This window comes from Corapipo altera, unplaced genomic scaffold (assembly GCF_003945725.1).
Source record: "Corapipo altera isolate COAL_440 unplaced genomic scaffold, ASM394572v1 68, whole genome shotgun sequence".
Taxonomy (NCBI): domain Eukaryota; kingdom Metazoa; phylum Chordata; class Aves; order Passeriformes; family Pipridae; genus Corapipo; species Corapipo altera.
The window spans coordinates 964,282-986,671 of NW_020884919.1; the positions used below are offsets into that span (position 1 = coordinate 964,282).

The window sequence follows — 22,390 nt, forward strand, 5'->3', positions numbered from 1 at the left end:
TTCCTTGTTTCCTGCTCTCCTGGTTCCCTTCATTCCTTGTTTCCTGCTCTCCTGGCTCCCTGCATCCCTAGTTTTCTGCACTCCTGGCTCCCTGCATTCCTTGTTTCCTGCTGTCCTGGTTTCCTGCACTCCTGGCTCCCTGCATCCCTAGTTTTCTGCACTCCTGGTTCCCTGCACTCCTGGTTCCCTGCATTCCCGGTTTCCCGTATCCCCGTGCCCATCCCGTACCTCTCCCAGGGAGTAGTAGCGCCGCGGGATCTGGGAGTCGGGGTAGATGTTCTCCAGGTACCAGGAGAAGGGTTTGCACTTGAGGCTTTCCCTCAGGGCCTTCCTGACGGACACGTCTCCATAATCCACCTTCACCACACCTGGAATGGGAAGAGAAGAACTGAGCAAAATCCCCTTTGGACCATCCCAGAGCCACCTCCAGCCAGCACCTGCTCCCAGTTATCCGTGTCCACGTGCTGGGATTGGGGTGCAGTGGGATGGGAGGGATGTCAGCCTCACTGAGGACTATATAAAATTAAATCATCTGAGAATCCCACAACCATGGAATGGTTTGGCTTGGGAGTGACCTTAAAGCTCGTCCTGTTCCATCCCCCTTCCATGGGCAGGGACACCTTCCCCACCTTAAAGAACAAGGTGATGACAATTTTTAGAGAAATTTAGTACAAACCCCAGTAAAACTGTCCATTACTACCCAAAACACTTCTTTTGGATCCCTTCTCATACCCACATTTCAAATATTTGCTGGTTACATCTCTGACAAACCAGGTTTGTGTATCTCTATGTAATTGTAGGAGATGATGTAATTCTGGATAATTAACTGAAATACAGTTGCCAGTTCTTGCTCCAGGCTAAATCCAAGTGCTCCTGGAAGCACTTTATCCTGACAACAATGGCCAGGAGCGACTGATGCTCCACCAACAAAAACTCCTCAGGAGCTCCACGTTCCTGCCTGGTGCCAGGGAATTTAAGTGGCACCTGCTCAGGCTCTGGGGAAGCACGAAATGATAAACTCCAGTGAGTGGAAATATTCCAATAAAACACTCAAGCATAACTCAGAGAGAGAAATTAAATCACAAGGACTTCTGGGGTGGTGGAGGAGCAAAGGGAAATCAAATCCAGGTGAAATCCAGGTGCTGTCCTCTAGCAGAGGTGCTGGAGGTGCTGAACAGGAGCAGAATCTGCAGCTCCCAGGGCATCTTCTGAGCAGGGAGGGGTCTGGGGAGGTTTTATCCAAGTCTCAAAGGATTCCAGGATTTTTACACTTTTCCCCTCAAAGAAACAGAGGTAATTTATCAGCTGCTCTGCCAGCAAGGGGATTGATCCCAGAGTTCCACTGGACTGTTTAGGGGGAAAAAAGCATCTAAAGGTCAGCTCTTAGTTAATATTTTAGTTTTCCCAATGGCAATTACAAAGTCACTGATTTAATTTACATGAACTGAACCCCCTCAGCACCAAACCTGGGCTCCCATGGAGTGGCAACACCTCAGGGCTGTCCCCTTGCTTTGTGTGTCCTTTATTCACCCCAAAAGGACTCAAAGGTTCCTGTTCCAAACCAGCCCAGTACCACCAGCTCTCAGGGAAAACATCCCTGGGAAAACACCTTGTTTCTGTTCCACTTCCCAATCCTCCCAGGGATTTCCATTCCCACCTTTGCTTCAGCCCTGAAATTCCTGGGTAGAAAAAGCAACAAACCTTTTCCCACTCAATGCCACTTAACTTCACACTTCAATTTCTGCAATTAAACAAACTCCAGCAAAATAAATTCTGGTTTTCCATTCTAACAGAGGTCGAGATGGGGAGATTTTGGGGTGTTTGGCACTGGGCATCAGCCCCCTTTCCCTTCCAAGTGTCTTCCCTTTCTTTCCTAAACTCACATTCCCTGATCCCAAAGCTCCTTTATTTTATATATTTATCTATATATATTTATATAGATAGATATCTATATATATTTTTATATGATATATATTTATATATTTTTTATAAATATATATTTATTTATATCTATATTATACCTATAAATATTTTTTTTATTTATATATATTCTCCTTATCTTGCACCAACTTGCACACCCCCCCTGCTCTGTCTCCAAGCAAGGACCTCATCTATATGGATCCCAGCAACCCCCTCTATTCCCTCCTGCTCCATTTAAAGCCAGGCCATTATAAATCAATCCCTATTTATTGTCCCCACTTGCTGAATAATCGATGGGACTCACAAGAAACATAAAAATAAGGAATGACTCAAGTCTGCTCCCACTTAAATAAGGAAATGCAAGGAAAACGTCCTTGGGTGCAACAAAGGAATGAAACACCAGGGGAAGCTGCAGGAAGAACGGATTTAAAATATCTCAGGGAGGCAGCAGATTGTTTCCAGGGAGCAGCAGATGTGTTTGCAGCACAAATTAAATGGTTGCTGGCTTCTATTACACCTGATTTTTTTTTTCCTCCCCCAATAGGCATATCCTGAAAACGGGCAGACAAGGGTACAGCTCCAAATTTGGCAAAGTGTGCCACTGCTGAGCAAGGAGATGTTAATTCATGTTGGTAAAGATGGAGGAAAAAAAAATCATCTGGAATGTAATAGAAGAACTGAGAATAGTTTCATTTATGTAAGAGTAACACCTGGAAAACTTAATCCATATGAGAGGTTTGCCACAGTCCAGGGGCTGGAAAAGCCTGGGAGAAAGTGGTTGTTGTACTGAGGGGATTTTCAGTGGATTCAAAGGGAAAACAATGTGAGCAGAGAAGTCACTCTGAGCTCATCTGGCTGGAGCTCAGCTCTGAACACCTGGATCACCAGCTCCTGATCCAAGGAGTCCCCTTTAAGGGACAGAGCTAATCCTGGAATCATGGAATGGTTTGGGTTGGAAGGGAAATTAAAACCCATCCAGTGCCACCCCCTGCCACGGGCAGGGACACCTTCCACCAGCCCAGGTTGCTCCAAGCCCCGTCCAGCCTGGCCTTGGACACTTCCAGGGATCCAGGGGCAGCCACAGTTTCTCTGCCCAACCTGGGCCAGGGCCTCCCCACCCTCCCAGCCAGCAATTCCTTCCCAATATCCCATCTCTCCCTGCCCTCTGGCAGTGGGAAGCCATTCCCTGTGTCCTGTCCCTCCATCCCTTGTCCCCAGTCCCTCTCCAGCTCTCCTGGAGCCCCTTTAGGCCCTGCAAGGGGCTCTCAGCTCTCCCTGGAGCCTTCTCTTCTCCAGGTGAACCCCCCCAGCTCTCCCAGCCTGGCTCCAGAGCAGAGGGGCTCCAACCCTGGGAGCAGCTCCGTGGAAAGTTGGGATAAGAGCAAAGAAGTACCTGGAATGTGACCCTGGGCCGTGGATCCCCGTCATTTCCACTGATCATATAATGACTTAAACCAATGGCAGGCTGACTGCTAATTACACAGATTAGCTGCTGTTAATGACAGAAATGAACTCCTTGGTAGAGGTGCCAATAACAGCCTGGTATGGGGGGAAGGAGAGAGAATTGCTGAAAATAGAGGAATATGTTCTTTTGTGGCTCTGGGATGGGGATTTCCACTCCCCTCTGGGCATGGGGACTTCCCAAGGAGGCAGGGAAAAAACCCTTTTTGCAGTCAGACAATTGCAACCAGTTGTCCTGATTTAGGAGGGAAATCCCTCCCATTCCCACCTCCCAGGACCATTTTAATCTCACCCCAAAGGTGGCTCCGACACCAGCTGGGCCACACAGCAGCTCCTGTTTTACAGAGCAAATTCCTCCATTGCCTTTCTTTCCTCCTTTAATCCCATTTGAGTGTATCCAGCATTTCTGAGGAGTTTTTTTAAGCCCTCCTGAATTATTTGGCTCGTGGCTGGAGCTGCAGCTCTGAGTCAGGCTCCAAGGAAAACCCAAAGCTCCCTGTGAGTGCAGTGTTACACTAAACCAAACAGACAAGTGTTTCTCATCACTTGTAGGGATATTTGGGGATTTTTTTCCCCCTTTTTTTTTTTCAATCTAGGTTGGATTTCTTAAAAATTCTAGTTCCTGACTCATCTCAGCACGTGGCAACAAACAGGCAACACATCCATGGCCACATTCAAGGCTCCCAGAAATAAAGAGGTTTTTTTTACCCACACACCAGGATAAGGGAAGGCACCAGCTTAAAATATGTGCAAGACCCCCAAAATTTCAGATGGGCTCTTCTTCAGCATTGTTCTGTTTTTACAGGCAACTCTATTGATCAGATTTTAATCTGGAATACAATTACTGGGTGTGCACCCTAATTATGCTGAGAGAGATATTTAATACCCTTCACTGGGAAGAACCATTGGCTCCTCTCTCTCCTGGGATATCAACTGAGGAATCCAATTAATCAGGTCCCAGGAGAGGAGTGGGAAGATGAGTCTGTGCTGATGGATAACAGCTTCAGAGACCTAATTACTAACATGCAACTTGCTTTGTTCTCAAGCAGAATTATGCAGAGATCTCCCCTTTTTTTTTGATTAATAAATGAAGAGAAAAGGATAAAAAATCAGATTAAAAATATTGGGAACAATTTCTGATCTTTAGGAATGACCTATTTAAAAAAAAAATCTACTATTTCCTGTGCATTTTTATGGAGAGTTTTCAGTTAAAATGGTAATTTTGTTTTCGAAATCTTTTCTCCTCTCTTTGCTTCTTAATCCTGGGCAACATCATTATCTCATTTTATGTCTCAATTAATACAGTATATTAATAAATAACTTCAAAAGAGAGCAGAAAATACCAAGACCACCTATACCAAAGCTTTTTCCTGTGCCACGGGCAGGAAATTTTGAATTCCACAAACCTTGTCCTGCCAACACCACTCTTACTGACCTGATTTCACCCTTTTCTTTCAATGAAATCGTGTCCAGGGGTTCTCTGTTGGAATTTTGTATCAAAACCTTGGGGAAACATGGGAATGTGTGACTGTAAAGATGAGAGGGTACGTTCAGAAGCACCAAATTTCAGCTGATTTGGGCTCATTTCAGAAGGGAATGGTGGTTTTTCTTCACAGAAAGAGCAGGTCCCTGCCCCAAGTCCCTCTCCAGCTCTATATTTAATGTATATCTAAGGTGTAGACACATAAATACCTTTTTTACACCACTAACAGGGCACTTAAGATGTGCAGAGTTATTTTTAAGGTGTTTGAACTTTTTTTCCCTTCCTAAGGGTTTTCCAGGATGGATCCAGAATGTTTTCTGAGCAGCCACAGGACACGTGGGATAAGAGGAGCACAAACTCAGAGTGATTCCCAGCCTGGGATTAAATCCTGGCACCTGAGCACTGACTGAGATGTCCTGAACCCCTGGAAAAATCCAAGCCCCAAAGCAGCTTATGGAAAAAAAGCAGGAGTGCAGCTGGAATGAGCTGAGCTGCAATAGAGATGAAATTAAAAACTCCCACAGGTATTATTTACTTCTTGGTGACACTGAAAATCTAAACTGACTCTGCTGCGGCAGAATTTCAATTGGACAGAGCTTTAAAGGTGGAAAAACGGGGAAATTATCCCAAAGCACACAATAAAACAGCAACAATCAGCTCCGTGGTTGCTCTCCACCACCTGCAGGGAAGGGAATTCCTGAAGGGAATTCCTGGCACTGAGGATTGAGCTCCCAAGGGCTCCTGCTTTCCATGACCCAGAGCATCTCTGCTGCCTCTGCCACTGCCATCCTGCCCAGGGACCTTCAGGGATTTTAGGGATAACCTGGTCAAATTCTGGGTTCAGAGACCTTCCCTGCTTGGCTGCAAATGAACATTATGGGAATAATGTTCCAAAAAAAACCCTGTGAACTGCAGGAGAGGAGGGGCCTTAAGGTGTTTTTCCTTGGGAACAGAACACAGAGGGTTTGACACGGAGGGGTTGGAGCATGTCCAGGGAAGGGAACGGAGCTGGGAAGGGGCTGGAGCAGCAGGAGGGGCTGAGGGAGCTGGGGGGGCTCAGCCTGGAGCAAAGGAGGCTCAGGGGGGACCTTCTGGCTCTGCAACTCCCTGACAGGAGGGGGGAGCCGGGGGGGGTCGGGCTCTGCTCCCAGGGAACAAGGGACAGGAGGAGAGGGAACGGCCTCAGGCTGTGCCAGGGGAGGGAAAGGCTGGATATTGGGAGAATTCCTCATGGAAATGGTCATCAAATCCTGGAAGAGGTGGAGTCCCCATCCCTGCAGGGATTTAAAATCCATGTGGATGTGGCACTTGGGGACAGGGGTCAGTGGTGGCCTGGGCAGTGCTGGGGGATGGTTGGACTCAACGATCTAAGAGGGCTTTTCCCACCCAAACCATTCCATGATTCCACGACACATCCGCACCTCCCTCACACCTCCCCTTCCCAGCTCCCCAGACCGGAACACCCAGGGAACAACGCTGAGGGAACAACGCTGAGGGAACAATATTGAGGGAACAATATTGAGGGAACAATATTGAGGGAACAATGCTGAGGGAACAATGCTGAGGGAATGATGCTGAGGGAACGATGCTGAGGGAATGATGCTGAGGGAACGATGCTGAGGGAACGATGCTGAGGGAACGATGCTGAGGGAACAACGCTGAGGGAACAACGCTGAGGGAACGATGCCGAGGGAACGCTGCCCTACCCGGGGAGATGATGTAGAAGAAGTCCTTGAAGTCGTCCATCCAGACCTCGGCCAGCCTGCGGTTGTTCTTGTTGATGACGTGGCCGGTGCCCCCCGGGAAGGTGTAGGGGGTGGCCTTGCGGAACACGTGGCCCACGTGGGAGCAGGTGACGATCTCCAGGGAGCCCCCGCACTGCCAGACCTGCGGGGGGACGGGAGAGCCCCGGGTCAGAGGGACCCCTGGCACAGGGGCACCCACAGCGAGGGCAGCACGTGGCCCCCCACTGATCTCCCCGGGAATTTTAAGGGAAGGTTTTATGGGAACTTCGGGGATACAGCTCTGGATGGCAGAGAAATGGGGGAGACTTTACCTGCGAGGGGGGAGCTGGTGGGAAGGGGTCACTTGGCTCTCTGACCCCATCCCACTGAGAAAGGGGTCACCCCTAAGGGATTAGTGCAGGGTATGGATTTTGTGGGATTTCATGTTTAAAGAAACAGGGAAGAACTTTTACAGATACAAAAATTTTATATCTATTTTATATATATAATGATATATATTATATATATCATTATATGTAATTTATATAATTATATACAATATATATTACCATATATAATTATATTATATATAATAATATATCATTAGAATATATAAATATATAATATATAAATGTATAATATATAATTATATATATTTATATACTATATGTTTATATATTATATAAAATTATATATATTTACCTAATATATATTTTATATAGAAGTATCTATATTTTTATATAATACATTATATACAATATATTTTATAAAAATTATATATATTTATAAATGTTATATATTTATAAACATTATATATTAATATATATTATATATAGTATATATAATTTCATTATATCTTCATATATAATTATTTGCAATATATAATTATACTATATATTATGTATAATTATATATAATATTCATATAATTATACTATATGTTTTATATGGAATTATATATATAATATATATTATGTTACACATATTATACATATATTGCACATATTACATATGAGAACATAATATGCAAAATCATATATAATATGTTAGATACTACATATTATATATAAAATACATGATGTTTACATTGTATATAATATTTGTATTATATATATTATACATACACACATATTTTTATATATATAAAATATATATATGTGTGTATAATTTAATTCTTTATTATCAGGTCCCTCCTGGTGATAAACCACCAAGTTTAGGAGCCATTGGGTGGTTTAAACATTAACACTGGTGAAGTCTTGTAATTAGAGCTCCTTGACACAGCCCTGAGTTACCACGACAACCTAATGCAGATTTGATTTAATTAGGGCTCCCTCCTTTCCCCTAATTTCATTAGCATGAGGAGTGACGTGGCTCTGTGGGATCAGCAAGGACAACATCCCAGGATCCCTGTTTTTAGCACCCCGGGTTTGGCTGCTCGGGGACAACTCGGGCTGCTCAGTGGGGACCTCAGGCTGATGGATCCCAAAAAACACAAACAGCCCCGAAGGGAGCACGGAACAAACCCAAAATACACACAAAGCAACTGGGAGGAACTGGGCAGCTCAGGAAGGGGGAGCCACAACTTCCCCACCAGTTCTGCTGCTCTCCCCGGCAGGAAACTCCTCCCATGCCACCATTTGTAAAAATATCTGTTCCTGGGCACTTGGAAAGCCCATTTTTGGCTCTCCTGGGTGCAACCTGCTCCCTGTGACAGCTGGAACAGGAGTGGGAATGAACCTGCACCCTCTTCCTATAAAAAAGACTTTTTTCAATATTATTTAAGAAACCTGAACAAATCAACCTTCCGGGATGCTCCCATGTAAAAGGGCCTAAAAGGGCTGCAAATCCTTTCAATGCTGATGTTTGGGATAATGGCATTTGTTTGGGATAATGGCATTTGTTTGGGATAATGTCACTGCTGCTGGCACATGGGATGGTCCAGGGGGTGGAACCCTAGACAGGATCCAGGGAGGGAAAGGCACTTTGGAGCACTTTGGAGGATTTGGGGATTCCCAAAACAGGGGGTTTGGGGGATCTGGACCAACATCAAAACTCCCCCCTCCCATTTGATGATAAATCCCCTCATATAAAAACATCTCCAGGAACATCCTGACTGCTTTCCACAAGTTCCTATCTTGGTGAAGGACTCTGGGATTTCAGGGATCTGTTCTACACACAGGCTCTGGAATGCATGATGTGTAAGTAATAAACAGGAGAAAAATACCCTCAGAAACCTAATACCAAAAATCTCTCTAATGAAACCAACTGAACTGGTATATCTTGAACATTTTCCCTATGGAATTCTAAGGACCCTGACACAGAGAAAATTAATGCAGCCCAAAGACAGGGAAAAATGCAACCACACAAATACATTTTAAGTACAATTTGTGAGCAAACTCTGCTCCTCCAATGAGTTCATGCACTCACACAGCTGAGGAATCCTGCAAAGCACAGAGAGCTTTTCCATCAGCTTGCCAAGTGATTAGGGATTTATATTCCCCAAATTCCACTCCCCAACATGCAGAATTAATTCCAATGTCACCCTGTACTTCCAAAATAACCTCCCAGGCACGAACCGGCCCCGGGACCCAACTAAGTCCACACAGCCCTGGGATCCCAAAATCCAGAGGAGGGATTGGGATAAAACTGTTCATTTCCATGTGTTCCAATGCTCTGCTCCATCTGGAATTTTGCAGCTGGAGAATCACCCACACGGGCAGGGTGAGATTGCTGTTAATGATCTGCTGTCCCTGGGAAAGCACCCACAGAATTCCAGGATGGTTTGGGCTGGAAGGAACCTTAAATCCCATCCAGTGCCACCCCCTGCCCTGGGCAGGGACACCTTCCACCAGCCCAGGTTGTTCCAAGCCCCGTCCAACCTGGCCTTGGACACTTCCAGGGATTCAGGGGCAGCCACAGCTTCTCTGGGCAACCTGGGACAGGGTCTCATCCTGATTCACAGCACGAATTCCTTCCCAATATCCCATCTAAACCAGTTTAAACACATTCCCCCTTGTCCTGTCCCTCCATCCCTTGTCCCAAGTCCCTCTCCAGCTCTCCTGGAGCCCCTTTAGGCCCTGCCAGGGGCTCTCAGCTCTCCCTGGAGCCTTCTCTTCTCCAGGGGAACCCCCCCAGCTCTCCCAGCCTGGCTCCAGAGCAGAGGGGCTCCATCCCAGCAGTTTTTTCCATCAAGAAAGATTTTTCATTGGAACCACACTAAGATACAAGAGAATTAAACCTCCCTGCCCCTTACTCAGTTCCTGTAAGAACTCCCACAACAGTCAAACACAAACTTCAGAGCCCAGGAAGAACTTGTCACATCCCTGAGGAAATCCACGTTTCTGTGTCCTCTTCTGCACTTCCAACAGCTGCCAAAAATCCCAAATAAGCATCATCTTACCCCTGTCAGAGCACACATTTCCTTCCCCCAGCCCTGCTTTGGCCTACTTGGATTATTCTAAAGAATAATCTTTTTTTTTTTCCTGGTGCAGAGATTATTTTTTATACCCTTTCCCAAAGCCACATGAGCTCCTTTCTGAGTAGCAAGTTTTCAGGGCATTCTCCAACTGGGAAAAAAACATCTAGAGAATACAACAGAAAATTAAAAATGCTTAAGGATTTCTATAAATAAAAATAAGGCTTAAGAATAAATGAGGTTTTCATTATTAAATCAGACTCTTAGAGCTGGAAGAGATTCCTGCCAGGACTATTATTATTATTTTTTTCCAATTGCCTTTATTAAAAGACATCCCATAAAGGAGTCATTACAGGGCAATCAGCAGCGACCAGCAGCACAGCAAAAAGACAAAATATTGATTTACCCAGAAATAATCAAATTATACCCCGTGGATGCTGCTCCAGAGCCCTCCCCGAAATTTCTGGGGGCCTAAAAGGGCTGCAAATCCTTTCAATGCTGATGTTTGGGATAATGGCATTTGTTTGGGATAATGTCACTGCTGCTGGCACACGGGATGGTCCAGGGGGTGGAACCCTGGACAGGATCCAGGGAGGGAAAGGCACTTTGGAGGATTCAGGGATTCCCAAAACAGGGGATTTTGGGGATCTGGACCAACTTCAAAACTCCCCTCTCCCATCTGATGATAAACCCCCAAATAAAAACAGCTCCAGGAACATCCTGATGGCTCAACCCTATTATTTTCCAAACCACAGCGGAGTCTCCTGTTTTCCATGAGATATTCCAGAGATATCCTGCTGGATAATGGCAGGTTTGGAGCTGGAGGAACCTCCCCAAACCCTTGGCTCTCTCTGCTCCCAATTTCCTGCAGATGTGTCACATGAGGTGGGTCTTAAACCCCTTTTCTGTCCTTGACCCAGTGGGACTCAATGCACCTGAATATTTGACTGGCCTTTACAGAACAATTAATTCCAATAAATAATTCCAAGAAACAGCACCAAGAAGTTCCCTGGCCCTCCTATGGCAACATCCCAGGGCTGGAAATTCATCATTTTATTCATTTTATTTCTGTTCTTAACACCAAGCCCTCTCTTAGGCCACACACATATTCCAGGCTGGCAATGGTTCTTTAAATTTAAGTGGGAAAATCTTCTGAAAACAAAAAAATCGTGTTCTCCAATATGAAATTCATGCCCCAAAATCCATGTGTCTCCTCTCCTTGCTGCCCTCCCCTCGGCCTTAAAAAGTATTTTATATTCTGATTATATTCTTATATTCTGATTATGTTCTTATTATAGACTTATATTCTTCTATTCTGATGATATTCTTCTATTCTGATTCTCAGAGCAAGGGCAGAGCTGCTGCCCTGCCTTTATCCCCTGGGATTTCTGTGGAGAGCACAGATATTGTTGGTCTTTGTCCCTCCACGCATTTGGGACCGAGATTTATAATTCAAAGCTGAAATGAAGATCTTATGCTTGGTATTCTCACTAAATTTATAGAAGTTAAGCCCATCTCTGGCTTACTGAGAGAAATATGGGATGGAATTCAAGCTGCCAAGAGCCAGAGCAGAACAGCACCAGGGGAAGACAAAATAACACCACTGAAAAGTGCTCAGCTCCTCGGGAAAAGCTTCCCAAAACATTGGAACATTATTCAAGCAAGAGTAGGAATTAGGAATATCCCATTTAGGGTATTTCTTTACCATTTGCTGGAAGCTGGATAAATGATCACAGGCTGCTCTGTGTCATACCAGGTATTTATGGAATCCCAGAATCCCAAAATGGTTTGGAGTGGAAGGGACCTTAAACCTCATCTTGTTCCACCCCTGCCATGTCCATATTCTCCAACACAGACCCTTAAACAAAACCCCCTTGTTTATCCCTTTGTGTTGAAGTTAGGTTTTCAGGGATTATCTTTTTTAGGATGAAAACTCACTGTTCTTCCCAAAGGAGAGTTAAGGATTTTAGATTTCCCTGACAAGAAAGGGCCCTTTCCATAGGAATGACCCAAAATCCGTCCCACAAAAGCCTCTGTAAGGGACAAATTCCAGCAGTAACAAATGGCCTCGAGGTTCCCCCTGCCAGGGCTTGATGTGCATCAGCAATTCTCATCTTCAAATGCCAGGGAACTTTCCAGGAATCCCGAGGAACAGCAAGAACACACTGATTTAATCTGAGACAGGCACATTTTTTATGTTTTAAAGCAGTGCCAGTCACTCTGTGCTCCAGGGAGCTGCTCTAAAACGTGGGAAACAACCAAGGAGTATTTTAGGGGTGTACACACCCAAAAAATGTTGAAATTACTCATTTCAAACACTCAGGCTCAGCAGAAGTGACTCAACCCTTCGATTTTACTGCAAAGCTAACGAATAAAGTCGATAGAAATGGCCTGAAAATGCTTTTAAATTCTCAGTTGGTCCTCTCTAGAAATACCTCCTTCATAAAAACCTTCAAAGGGGTTTCTGTCATGGAAAATGGTCCTGGTTGAACAGGAAAGACAGAAAAAAGGGACAAAGGGCCTCTCCAGGACGTGCTGTGGGTCCCACACAGGAATCCCGGGGGTTATTGCCTGGAATTCCTGCAAATTTTGCCCCCTCAGAGCAGTTCAAAGCCATTTCCAACATCCCTGCCAACCAGCACTCATCAAAGCCTCCATTTTCCAGCTTTCCTTTCTGTCTAAAGGGCAGTTATTAAATGCATTTCCCTCAGAGATGTGATCCATGCCATGGGAACACACCTACCCCAGCAGGAACATAGGGATTTTCTGCAGGATGGGGAATTTCCCTCACACAGCCCCAAAATCCCAGCCAGACCTTGGAAGTTCATGATGTCATAACCTCCAAAACTTCTGTTAAAACATATATTTATATTGTTTTATATACAAATTTACATCAATATTGGTCATCAACATCAGCTCACAGGAAGCCTCGTTCCTTGTAAGAAGGAATTACTAAAATACACAGAATTTTGAAAGCAGCAAAACCCCCAAAGAGCATTAAAATATTTCATGCAGTAAAAAGGGTGGAAACATTGCAGGGAGGTGGTTCCCAAATCCTTGGAAATTCAAATAAAGCCATCTAAGAGTGCCCTGAGCGTGGGGTAGGAACTGGTACAGTACAACTGTGGGGTTTTGGACAGAAAATGAAGGAAAACAGCAATTACCCTAAAAGACATTTCAAGATTCTCGCCACCCCAGATATCCATTCCTGCATCGTAAGTTCCTATCTCTTCAAAGTAGTTTCTGTCAATAGAAAATAGGCCACCAGCCATAGTAGGGGTCCTAGTTGAAAACAAACAGAAAAAAAAAAAACAAAAACAAAAACGAAAACAACAAAACAAAACAAAAACGAAACAAAAAGAAAAGAAAAGGGAAAAAGAAAAGAAAAAAGAAAAAATACCTTTTGAGAGACGCTGTGGAATTGAGCAGCGACACTACAGCACATTTCACTACCTCCCAGTTGCACTACACAGCATTTCTAGGCACACAGCTGGAACAGAAGCCACGAGGAACAAAAGGACAATTTGACTGTACTTGCTGTGCTCTCCCCCAAAATCCACGGGAGCCCCGTCCCAGCCACAGCTCCGGGTCATTCCCTACCCGTCAAACTGCATTTCCAGGGATTATCAGGGAGCATTGTGGTGGTGAAGTGGGTGGAATCCTGGCCCTCTGCGTGCAGAGCAGCAGCTCCAATCCCATCTGGAATGCTCAGTGAGGAGTTCAGTGCCTCGGCTTTGCCTCAGAGGAGACTAAATGTGCATAAAATTACCAGGCCTAATCTCTCCTAACAGGATTATAAATCCTTACAACCGGCAAATCCACCGGAGTGCAGCTCCCTTTGTGTGAGGGTGTCCTACTTCCCTGTTTTCCCAAATGACATGAGGAATGCCCACCCCAGCTGGCAGGAGCACAGCTCTGAGAGAGGGAACAACACCCCCCCAAATCCCAGCTCTCCTAAAATATCCACACATGGACTCGGGGGTGCAGATAAAGAGGGTGGAGGTTGAGCCCAAATTTGTCCCAGCCCTGTTTGCTGAGCTCTCAGCAGTCCTGAGGGAATTGTGGGAAATCTGTGGGATTTGGTGGGGAGGACCTCCAGGCACATTGAGGTGTCATGGAATCATGGAATGGTTTGGGCTGGAAGGGACCTTAAAGCTCATCCCCTGCCATGGGCAGGGACACCTTCCACCAGCCCAGGTTGCTCCAATCTGGCCTTGGACACTCCCAGGGATCCAGAGGCAGCCACAGCTTCTCTGGGCAACCTGGGGCAGGGCCTCCCCACCCTGTCAGGGAAGGATCAAGGATCCTTGTTCAGGAATCAAGGATCAGCCACGTTTCCATCCTCAGCTTCAAACCCAACAGCCCAGTGGGTGACACTGGATTCTGGGGTGGGTGACACTGGATTTTGGGGTGGGTGACGTGACACCAGCTCAGCCCAGCCCAGCCCAGCCTCTGCAGGAACAGCAGCAATAATGAGGGTTCCTACAGCTTCCCCTCAGTTCCACACCTCTCAGTGCTATTTTACCTCCTGGAGTCACTCCAGTGATGGGTTCAGACTAACTCTGATCCCCAGTTGAACCCAGTTTGATTTTTGGATACAGCCTCAGCTTCCCATTTGTGCAGTTCCTGGCAGCCAACAGGATTCCCACCCCTGGCCCTGCACCACACAAACTCCAGGTTTGCTGCATCCCACTGATGCCTCAGCCCAGCCCAGCACGCCCTGATGGCAAGAGAGACATCCAAGGGACCCCACTCCTGCCATGGGATACTCCCTAATTCCAGGCAACAGCACCTCACCTTGCATCCCACAAGGAATCCCATCCTGGGCAGCCACCACTCCAACAGCTCCCACAGTCACAAAATCACTAATAAACAAGACCACTATTTATTTATCTTGGAATAAGGTTTTTACACCTTTTACACAGTCTCAATCCCTGCTGTGCATCACCTAGGCAGGATTAATTGCAATCAACTCTAGGTTTAATAATTAAGTTCTAATTATTAATAATAAGATAAACACAATACCAAGAGTTTCAAGGAGCATTTGAACAATGCTCTCAGGCCCATGGTGGGATTTTTGGGGTGTCCTGTGCAGGACCAGGAGTTGGACTTGATGGTCCTTGTGGGTGCCTTCCAACTCAGGATGTTCTATGGTTCTAATACACTCCTAACATTTAGTCTTGTATTTTTCCTCCCAGTATCTAATTTATACTCGAGAAAAGATTTTCCAGAACAAATCTATATTTTTAGTATTTCTAATACTTGCCTGGAGCGCCTTCAACTCAAAAAACTGAAGGGCAGGCACGGAAATATCCATAAAAATGGGCTGAGCAGGGACTGCAAAAGCCCAGCACAGAAACACTTCATGTTTTTAATCCTTGTCAGACGAGATGTTTGGGAGCTGATCTTTAGCACAGACAAGGTTTCTGTTGCTGCAGGAAAACGAGTTCCCTCAAAGCAAAGGATGCTCTGCAGAGTACAAATACTGTACAAGGGTCTCCCAGTGGAAAAAGGAGGAGGAAAGGTTTAACAGGGCTGGGTTTAGCCTGGTGAGCACTGCCTGCTGAACCAGCCCTGCCTGAGGAGCAGCCGCTCCGCTCACAGAATTCCCAGACCTTCCTGCAGCCACTAGACCATTCTCAGGAAGACTCAGCTTCAAGCTCCACCTCTGCCCAGGGCAACCACCCAGGTTTTGCTCCCTGAGCAGCAAAAACAGGCTTTGCACTTAAAATAACCCCTTTTGACAAGGTCTGCTCATTTCCAAGCGTGACGGAGCCGGAGGTTGCTCCGGTGACAGTGGAATTACAGCATTTACATGGAAACAGAGAAAATCCTCAGGAGCAGCCAAACAGCAGTGAATAGTCTTTGTTATCCAAACAAAAAAATACCTCTAAACCCACTGCCACGAGTCCCTGGGGGCTGCTGGACCTTCAGAGTGAGACACAAACTCCTGCATCAACCCCTGCCCGCTCCAAGGCTCAGGGAATGTGTGCTCCCAAAGCCACAGCTCCTATTTAATTCCTGTAAATAAACCTGGAAAAAACGTGTTTCAACTGATCCCAACACGTGTCAGAGAATGAAAGGTTTGTCTTGAGAAGCTCTGTTTCCAGAATAGCCTGTAATTCAGGGGGGTTTCTCCTGAGTGGCCCTTGGTCTCAGTTTGGTTTCAGTCCTTGCAGAGACACCTCGGGAGCTGAAAGGTCCCCATGGTCATCCTGCTCCTGAGCACTGTAAGGAATCAAGGAATCATGGAATGGTTTGGGTTGGAAGGAACCTTAAAGCTCATCTGTCCATGGGCAGGGACACCTTCCACTAGCCCAGGTTGCTCCAAGCCCCTTCCAGCCTGGCCTCGGACACTTCCAGGGATCCAGGGGCAGCCACAACTACTGGACATGACACAAAATTGGGAAGTACATTCCAAAAACCCCCCAAGAAATGCCAAAATCTGACCAGCACCAACTGCCACCCCCTCACCCCCCAGGGTGGGAGGCACTGAGGGGTGGGGGTGGCCTGACCTGCTGCCAGTGCCCTGCTCAGCCCCTAGCCCTGGCACTGCCCACACCCATCCATCACCTTGGAACATCTGCCAGCAGGAAAGGCTTTCCCTGCCTTCCCAAAACCTGGGATTCCTTGGGCTGGAGGTACCGTTTCAGACTGGTTTTGGGCAAGGTCCTGCCCTGTGGTGTCTATTAACTGACCTGAGCAATGGATGGGTGAGGGAGGAGACCAGGGGTGAAGAACCAGGAGGAGAAACAAGGGGTAGAGGTGGCAGAGACGGGTGTGTGAAGAGCAGGAATAGCGTCCAGGAACGGATCCTGGAGGAGAATGGAGCTGTCCAAGGTATCCCTGAGCAGCACAAGCAGCACCTGTGGATCCCCACGTTCCCAGTGCCAAAAATAAGGCAAAGAATCCCATTTTTCTAAGGAATGTCAGGAGCTCCCTCCCCGCTGTGCTGCACGACAAGGAGCTGTGGGCTTTGAAAGGCAGAGTCATGGAATTCATTAACCTTTCCCAGCAAATCCAGAGATTTCAAGAAGATGTTTGACTCCAATACAGGACTGAAATCTGGTCAGCTCCTGTAACCCCCTCAGCAAATCCACCAGCACTGATCAGATCCATGGACTGGGAAGAGCCAGGGACCCTTTTCCAGAGGTTCAGCACCTTCTGCCCTTAATTCCTTCAGGGTTAATGAGTTAATTTAGGGAATGTGATGGCTCAGCTCTGTCCAGACTCATCAGCCAGCTCTGCTCACTAAGCTTCCCTCATTTTTCCAAAAAAACACTTCTGCAGCAATACAAATTACACATAAATAATAAATTGTATGTAAAATAACCCCTGGTGTGATGGTGTTATGACTTTAAATCTAGAGAGCAAAGGTAGGAATTTATCCCTGTAATTATGGAAGATAAATTGTTTAGAGTGAAACCTGTGCAGATCACAGGGATTTTAAATCACCAAAGAGCAGAGTCTGAGGGCAGCAATGGTGTTACAGACATGCACACAAGGGTCACCCAAGGAGGTTTGTGTTTTCTGCCTGTTCCACTGATTATAAAGATAAATAGGAATAAAAACACAAGGTTGAAATGATGTGAGAGAACAGGGAAAGCAACACAGAATTAAAAAAACAAACTCACCAATTTGCTTCTACACTTTTGGCCTGGCTTAGGCTGGTGGTGGTTTTACCCCCCCTATTTTTTGAATATCCAGCTGCCAAACCTATTTGTAACTGAGCTCAAATGTGATTTTTTTCACAGAATCATGGAATCACTGAGGCTGGAAAAGCCCTCCCAGCCCATGGATCCCCCCTGTGCCCCATTCCCACCTTGTCCCCCAGCCCAGAGCACTGAGTGCCACAGCCAGGCCTTCCTGGGACACCTCCAGGGATGGGGACTCCAAACCTCCCTGGGCAGCCCCTGCCAAGGCCTGACCACCCTTTCCAGGAGGCACAGCTGGAGGGTAGAACTCAGCTCCTTGGATGTGGAATTTCTGGTAGTTCCTGATGTGCTGGTGAACACGGAGGAGGTGATGGTTGGACTCCATGGTCTTAAGAGGCCTTTTCCAACCTAAATGATCCCATGATTCTGGCATTCTTCTGACACCAAAGAGCCTGGAATGCCTAAACTAAACCCAAACACTTTGGTCTTAATCCAGCACAAGGAGCCTCCTCTTCACTCCACAGCTCTTGTGTGAGTGACAATTATGGCACATGTGGCACTTGGCCCCCTGACCCCCTCACCCACACTCTGCTCACCAACACCCCTCTGAGGGGAGAATCCCACAAAATCCCAACTAAAAGCTGGTGTGGGGAAAAAAAAAAGAAATACAAAACCCTCCATTTTTATATTTTAACAATTTGCAGAGTCAATGACTTGTCTGAGTCAGGGTTAACTTTGAGCCCTGCTCCATCCCAAGGGAAGGAAATAAGAGCTGGGAATTGCCTTTCTTTGGAAACTCCAGTTTCTCTTTGGAAATTCCCTTTCCCTCCTCTGGAAAATCTCTGTGCATTTGGGAGGCTTGGGATGGACAGAGCACAGAGAGGCTCTGCAGTTCGTCAGGGTAATTAATTAACTCTCCCAACTTCCACCCACACCTGAGCTTTAATGAAGGAGCTGCTGCCTGAATTCACAGCCCAGAGAGAATATTTTAGATCCTGAGAAAAACAGTTCTCTTGACTCCAAAATAGCTTCACCCTCTCCCTCCATTAAGGACTTCCTGGCAACCCTCCTCGCTTTTCCTGGGAATAAAACCTAAAACACCCAGCCCTTCCCTCATTCCAGGCTTTGAAGGACAAGCAATGACAGATTTTGGCCATTTTCTGGCAGAATTAATGGTGAAAGGCTTTTTCTGGCCCCTCCATCCCTGCCTTACCTGGACACACCATCCCCTGAGCTGCCTCTCCTTCTCCCTCCCTGCTCCAGGGATGTGCAGCACTGGAATTCTGCCTTCTCCATCCCACCTTCCACGGGTTAGAAACCATTACATCCACTCAGGAAACCTTTATTTCATCTATTTCTGAACTTCCCCTGAAGCCACAGAAGCCGTTAGAGCTGAGCAAATAACCCCTCACCAGTAATTTATTCAATTTGTTCCCTTTCAGCTTCATTTAGAATTTGGGAAGAGGTTTTGTTACACTCTGTGGTTCCAGCAATTAAATGGAAGAGGTCAGGACAGGCTCTTCCATCATCTCTGACTCGGGGTGCACAGTCATCAATCCTATATGGGCACATGTGGCACTTGGTCCCCTGACCCCTCCACCCTCACTCTGCTCATTAACACCCCTCTGACTGGGAGAATCCCCCAAAATCCCAGCTAAAGATGGTGGGGGGGGGGGGGGGAAAGCAATAAAAAAATGCTCTTAGGTCCTTTTTGACTCAGGATGCACAGTCATCAATCCTATGGGCACATCTGGCACTTGGTCCCCTGACCCCTCCACCCTTGCTCTGCTCACTAACACCCCTCTGATTGGGAGAATCCCCCAAAATCCCAGTTAAAAGCTGGGGGCGGGGGGGGAAAGCAATTAAAAAATGCTTTTAGATCATTTTTGACTCAGGGTGCACAGTCATCAGTTCTATTTCCCAAGAAAACAAAAGCTTCAAGTGCAAAAATCATCACAGCTGAATGTTGGGGCTCAGCGTCCAAAATGCTCAGAAACACCTTCTGCTATTTGGTTAAAAAAACAGAATAAAAAGGCTGTTTGCAGAAAACTAAGGGAGGGAGCTGAGCAGGCAGAAAGATAGGTGAGGAGGAGATGAAATGGGTTTTCTCAGCTCTGCTGCAGCACTAAGGACAGGGCAGAATTTGGCCTTCGCTCCCCACAACTCCCCGACGGGATCTCGGGAGAACTTTGGGAATTCCGAGTTGTTATCTAGGGAAGCACACACAGAGAGCAGGCCCGGGGCAGTGCCTCACCTGACAGGGAGGGTCCTGTCCCCTTTCCTCCTGTCCATCTCCCTCTGGGGCACCGGGTACCAGCGGAAGTTGAGTTTCCAGTTGAAGCCCCCGTAGGTCATGTCCGAGCCTGCCATGTACTCGAAGGTGTCGTCGCTGATCACGTCGATGATGGGACACACCACGGTTTTCCTGTGGGAAAAGGCACCTGGATCTGAGCAGGGCACTCAGAGGGGTGTTTTTAGGGTCAGCAGGGGGGATATTGCACGGATTCGGGGGGTTGTGTGTGGGGAAAAGGGGAGAAAAGGAGAGAGGAAAGGGGGAAAGGGGGGCAAAAAGCGGGGGGAGAAAAGGAGGGGAGGGAAGGGGGGGGGAAGGGGGAGAGAAAAGGGGGGGGAAGGGAGGAGAAAAAGGGGAGAAAAAGGAGGGAGGAAAAGGGAGGGAAAAGGAGGGGTCAAAAGAGGAGTGAAAAGGGGGGAGAAAAGGGGAGGGAAAAGGAGGGGGAGAAAAAGGGGTGAAAAAGAGGGGTGAAAAGGAGGGAGCAAAGAGGGGGAGAAAAGGGGGGAGAAAAGGGGAGGAGAAAGAAGGGGAGAAAAGTGGAGGAGAAAAAGGGGAGGAAAGGGGGGACAAAGGAGGGAGAAAGGGGGCAGAAAAGGGGGTGAAAAGCGGGTGAAAAGGGGGGAGAAAAAAGGGGAGAGAAAAAGGGGGGGGGAAGGGAGGTGAAAAGGAGGGAGAAAAAGGGAAAAATAGAGAGAAAGGTGAGGAGGGGGAAAAACAGGAGAAAGGAGGGGAAGAAAGAAAAAAGGAGGGGAAAAGGGAGAAAAAAGGAGGAACAGGGAAAAAAAAGAAAGATATGGGAAAAAGGGAGGGAGAAGGGAAAAACTAAAAAAGAAGGAAAAAAGGGTGCAAATTGCAGTGAGTTTTGGGGGTCAGACAGACAAGAAGCTGTCGCTGGTAACAAGCAGGGCAAAGCTGCCATTGGGGTGGGAACATCCAGACCCTGGGGAATATTATCACATCTTTATTTAGAAATCAGATTCTGATACCAGTATCAGAGAACAATCTGATAGATTAAAACCCAACTCTCCCTTTTTGAGCTCGGTGAAGTGTCTGAACCCCGATTTCTGGCACGGTGAGGCCCGGGAAGAGCCCGGAGCTGATCCCTGCCCCTGGAGCCAGGATTCCCTCACCTGTCCTCCTTGATCCTGGCCAGCAGAGGCTCCAGCCAGCCCAGGGTGCACTCACAGTGGGCATCCAGGAAGGTGATCACCTGGCCCTTGGAAGCGGCGGCTCCGCGGAGCCGCGCCCGGATCAGCCCCGAGCGCTGCTCCATCCGCAGGATCCTCACGGGCACCTCCAGGGTCTTCACGTAGTTCTCTAAGGAGGCCTTCAGAAACTCTGCCAAACATCATTGGGGGGGGAAACAGAGAGAAAATGTGGGGTTTAGAGAGGTTCAGCAGCCGTTGAAGACTCCAAAGGACACACAACTCCCCCCCCTGCTTGTTTGAGCATCTCAGGGGGATTGGAACGAGATGATCTCTAAGGTCCTTCCAACCCAACCCAGCCCTTTCTTGGGTTCTCTGATAAAATCACAGGAATTTTAAATAAATCCCAATCAATTATTTCCTGAAATAAACCAGCAAAGAATGAGTGCAAAACAAAGACCCTTTGGCCAATTTGCCAACGGTTCGATCCAAAAAGGGCCGTTTTGGATGAATTTAAACATTTGAGCTCTTCGGCTCCTCTTAGGAAAAACCGGAGTTACTTGGCTAAAATCTTCCTCCACCTTCTGGAACAGAGGACCATTAAGCCACTTAATGAACAGGGAAATGCAGGAGAGTAATTAGAGTTAAGTTAATGCTCCATGAGGCAGAACTAAAGGACGGAGTCGCTGCATCCTCTGTCCCTGGAGCAGCTGCAGCTCCAGGTTGTATTTGCCATTAGGCACATTTGGCTACTCCAGGATAATTTATCATTCCATTGATTCCATCTAAAGAACGTTGTGTGATTCCTTTTGCAGGTAATATGAGTTTCACATGGAGACAGTTTTCTTTCTAAAGCCTGGGTTTAAAAAAAGAACTGGAAAAAAAAAACCAAGAGCAAAAGAAATGAACCCCAAATAGGAGCAATACAAGCAGAGGGTGGAATGAGATGGTGTTTAAGGTCCCTTCCAACCCAAACCATCCTGGGATTCCATGAAATTGGCTCAGTGTGGATATTCAGGAAGATCTGAATCACAGAATGAGGAGGTGGAGAGACAGGGAGAGAAGTGGAAAAGGACTGACCTTTAGAGGAACGCGAAACATTAAACTGCAGGGCAAAAAAAAAGCACTGATGGAATTCTGGATACAACCTCAGAGCCCTTTGCAGGGCCTAAAGGGGCTCCAGGAAAGCTGGAGAGGGACTGGGGACAATTAACTGCTCCGGAGTTTTTTTTTCCTCAGGTCCTATCAGGCATCACCTGAAATAAATCCCTCGCTGCTTAAAGACTCAGAGATTG

The 22,390-nt window shown here is 46.7% G+C and overlaps 1 protein-coding gene across 2 annotated transcripts in view; it reads right to left on the reverse strand.

Annotated features, from left to right (window-relative positions):
• GALNT13 (polypeptide N-acetylgalactosaminyltransferase 13) overlaps positions 1–22,390 on the reverse strand; it is a 65,794-nt gene that overhangs the window by 12,417 nt on the left and 30,987 nt on the right. For both annotated transcript variants that reach the window (XM_027656258.1, XM_027656259.1), the window contains exons 6-10: positions 21,081–21,288; positions 19,912–20,082; positions 13,167–13,284; positions 6,571–6,751; positions 229–368 (exon numbers count right to left, since the gene is read on the reverse strand). In XM_027656258.1, the coding sequence (XP_027512059.1) occupies positions 229–368; positions 6,571–6,751; positions 13,167–13,284; positions 19,912–20,082; positions 21,081–21,288 (818 nt within the window). The remainder of the gene's footprint in view (positions 1–228; positions 369–6,570; positions 6,752–13,166; positions 13,285–19,911; positions 20,083–21,080; positions 21,289–22,390) is intronic.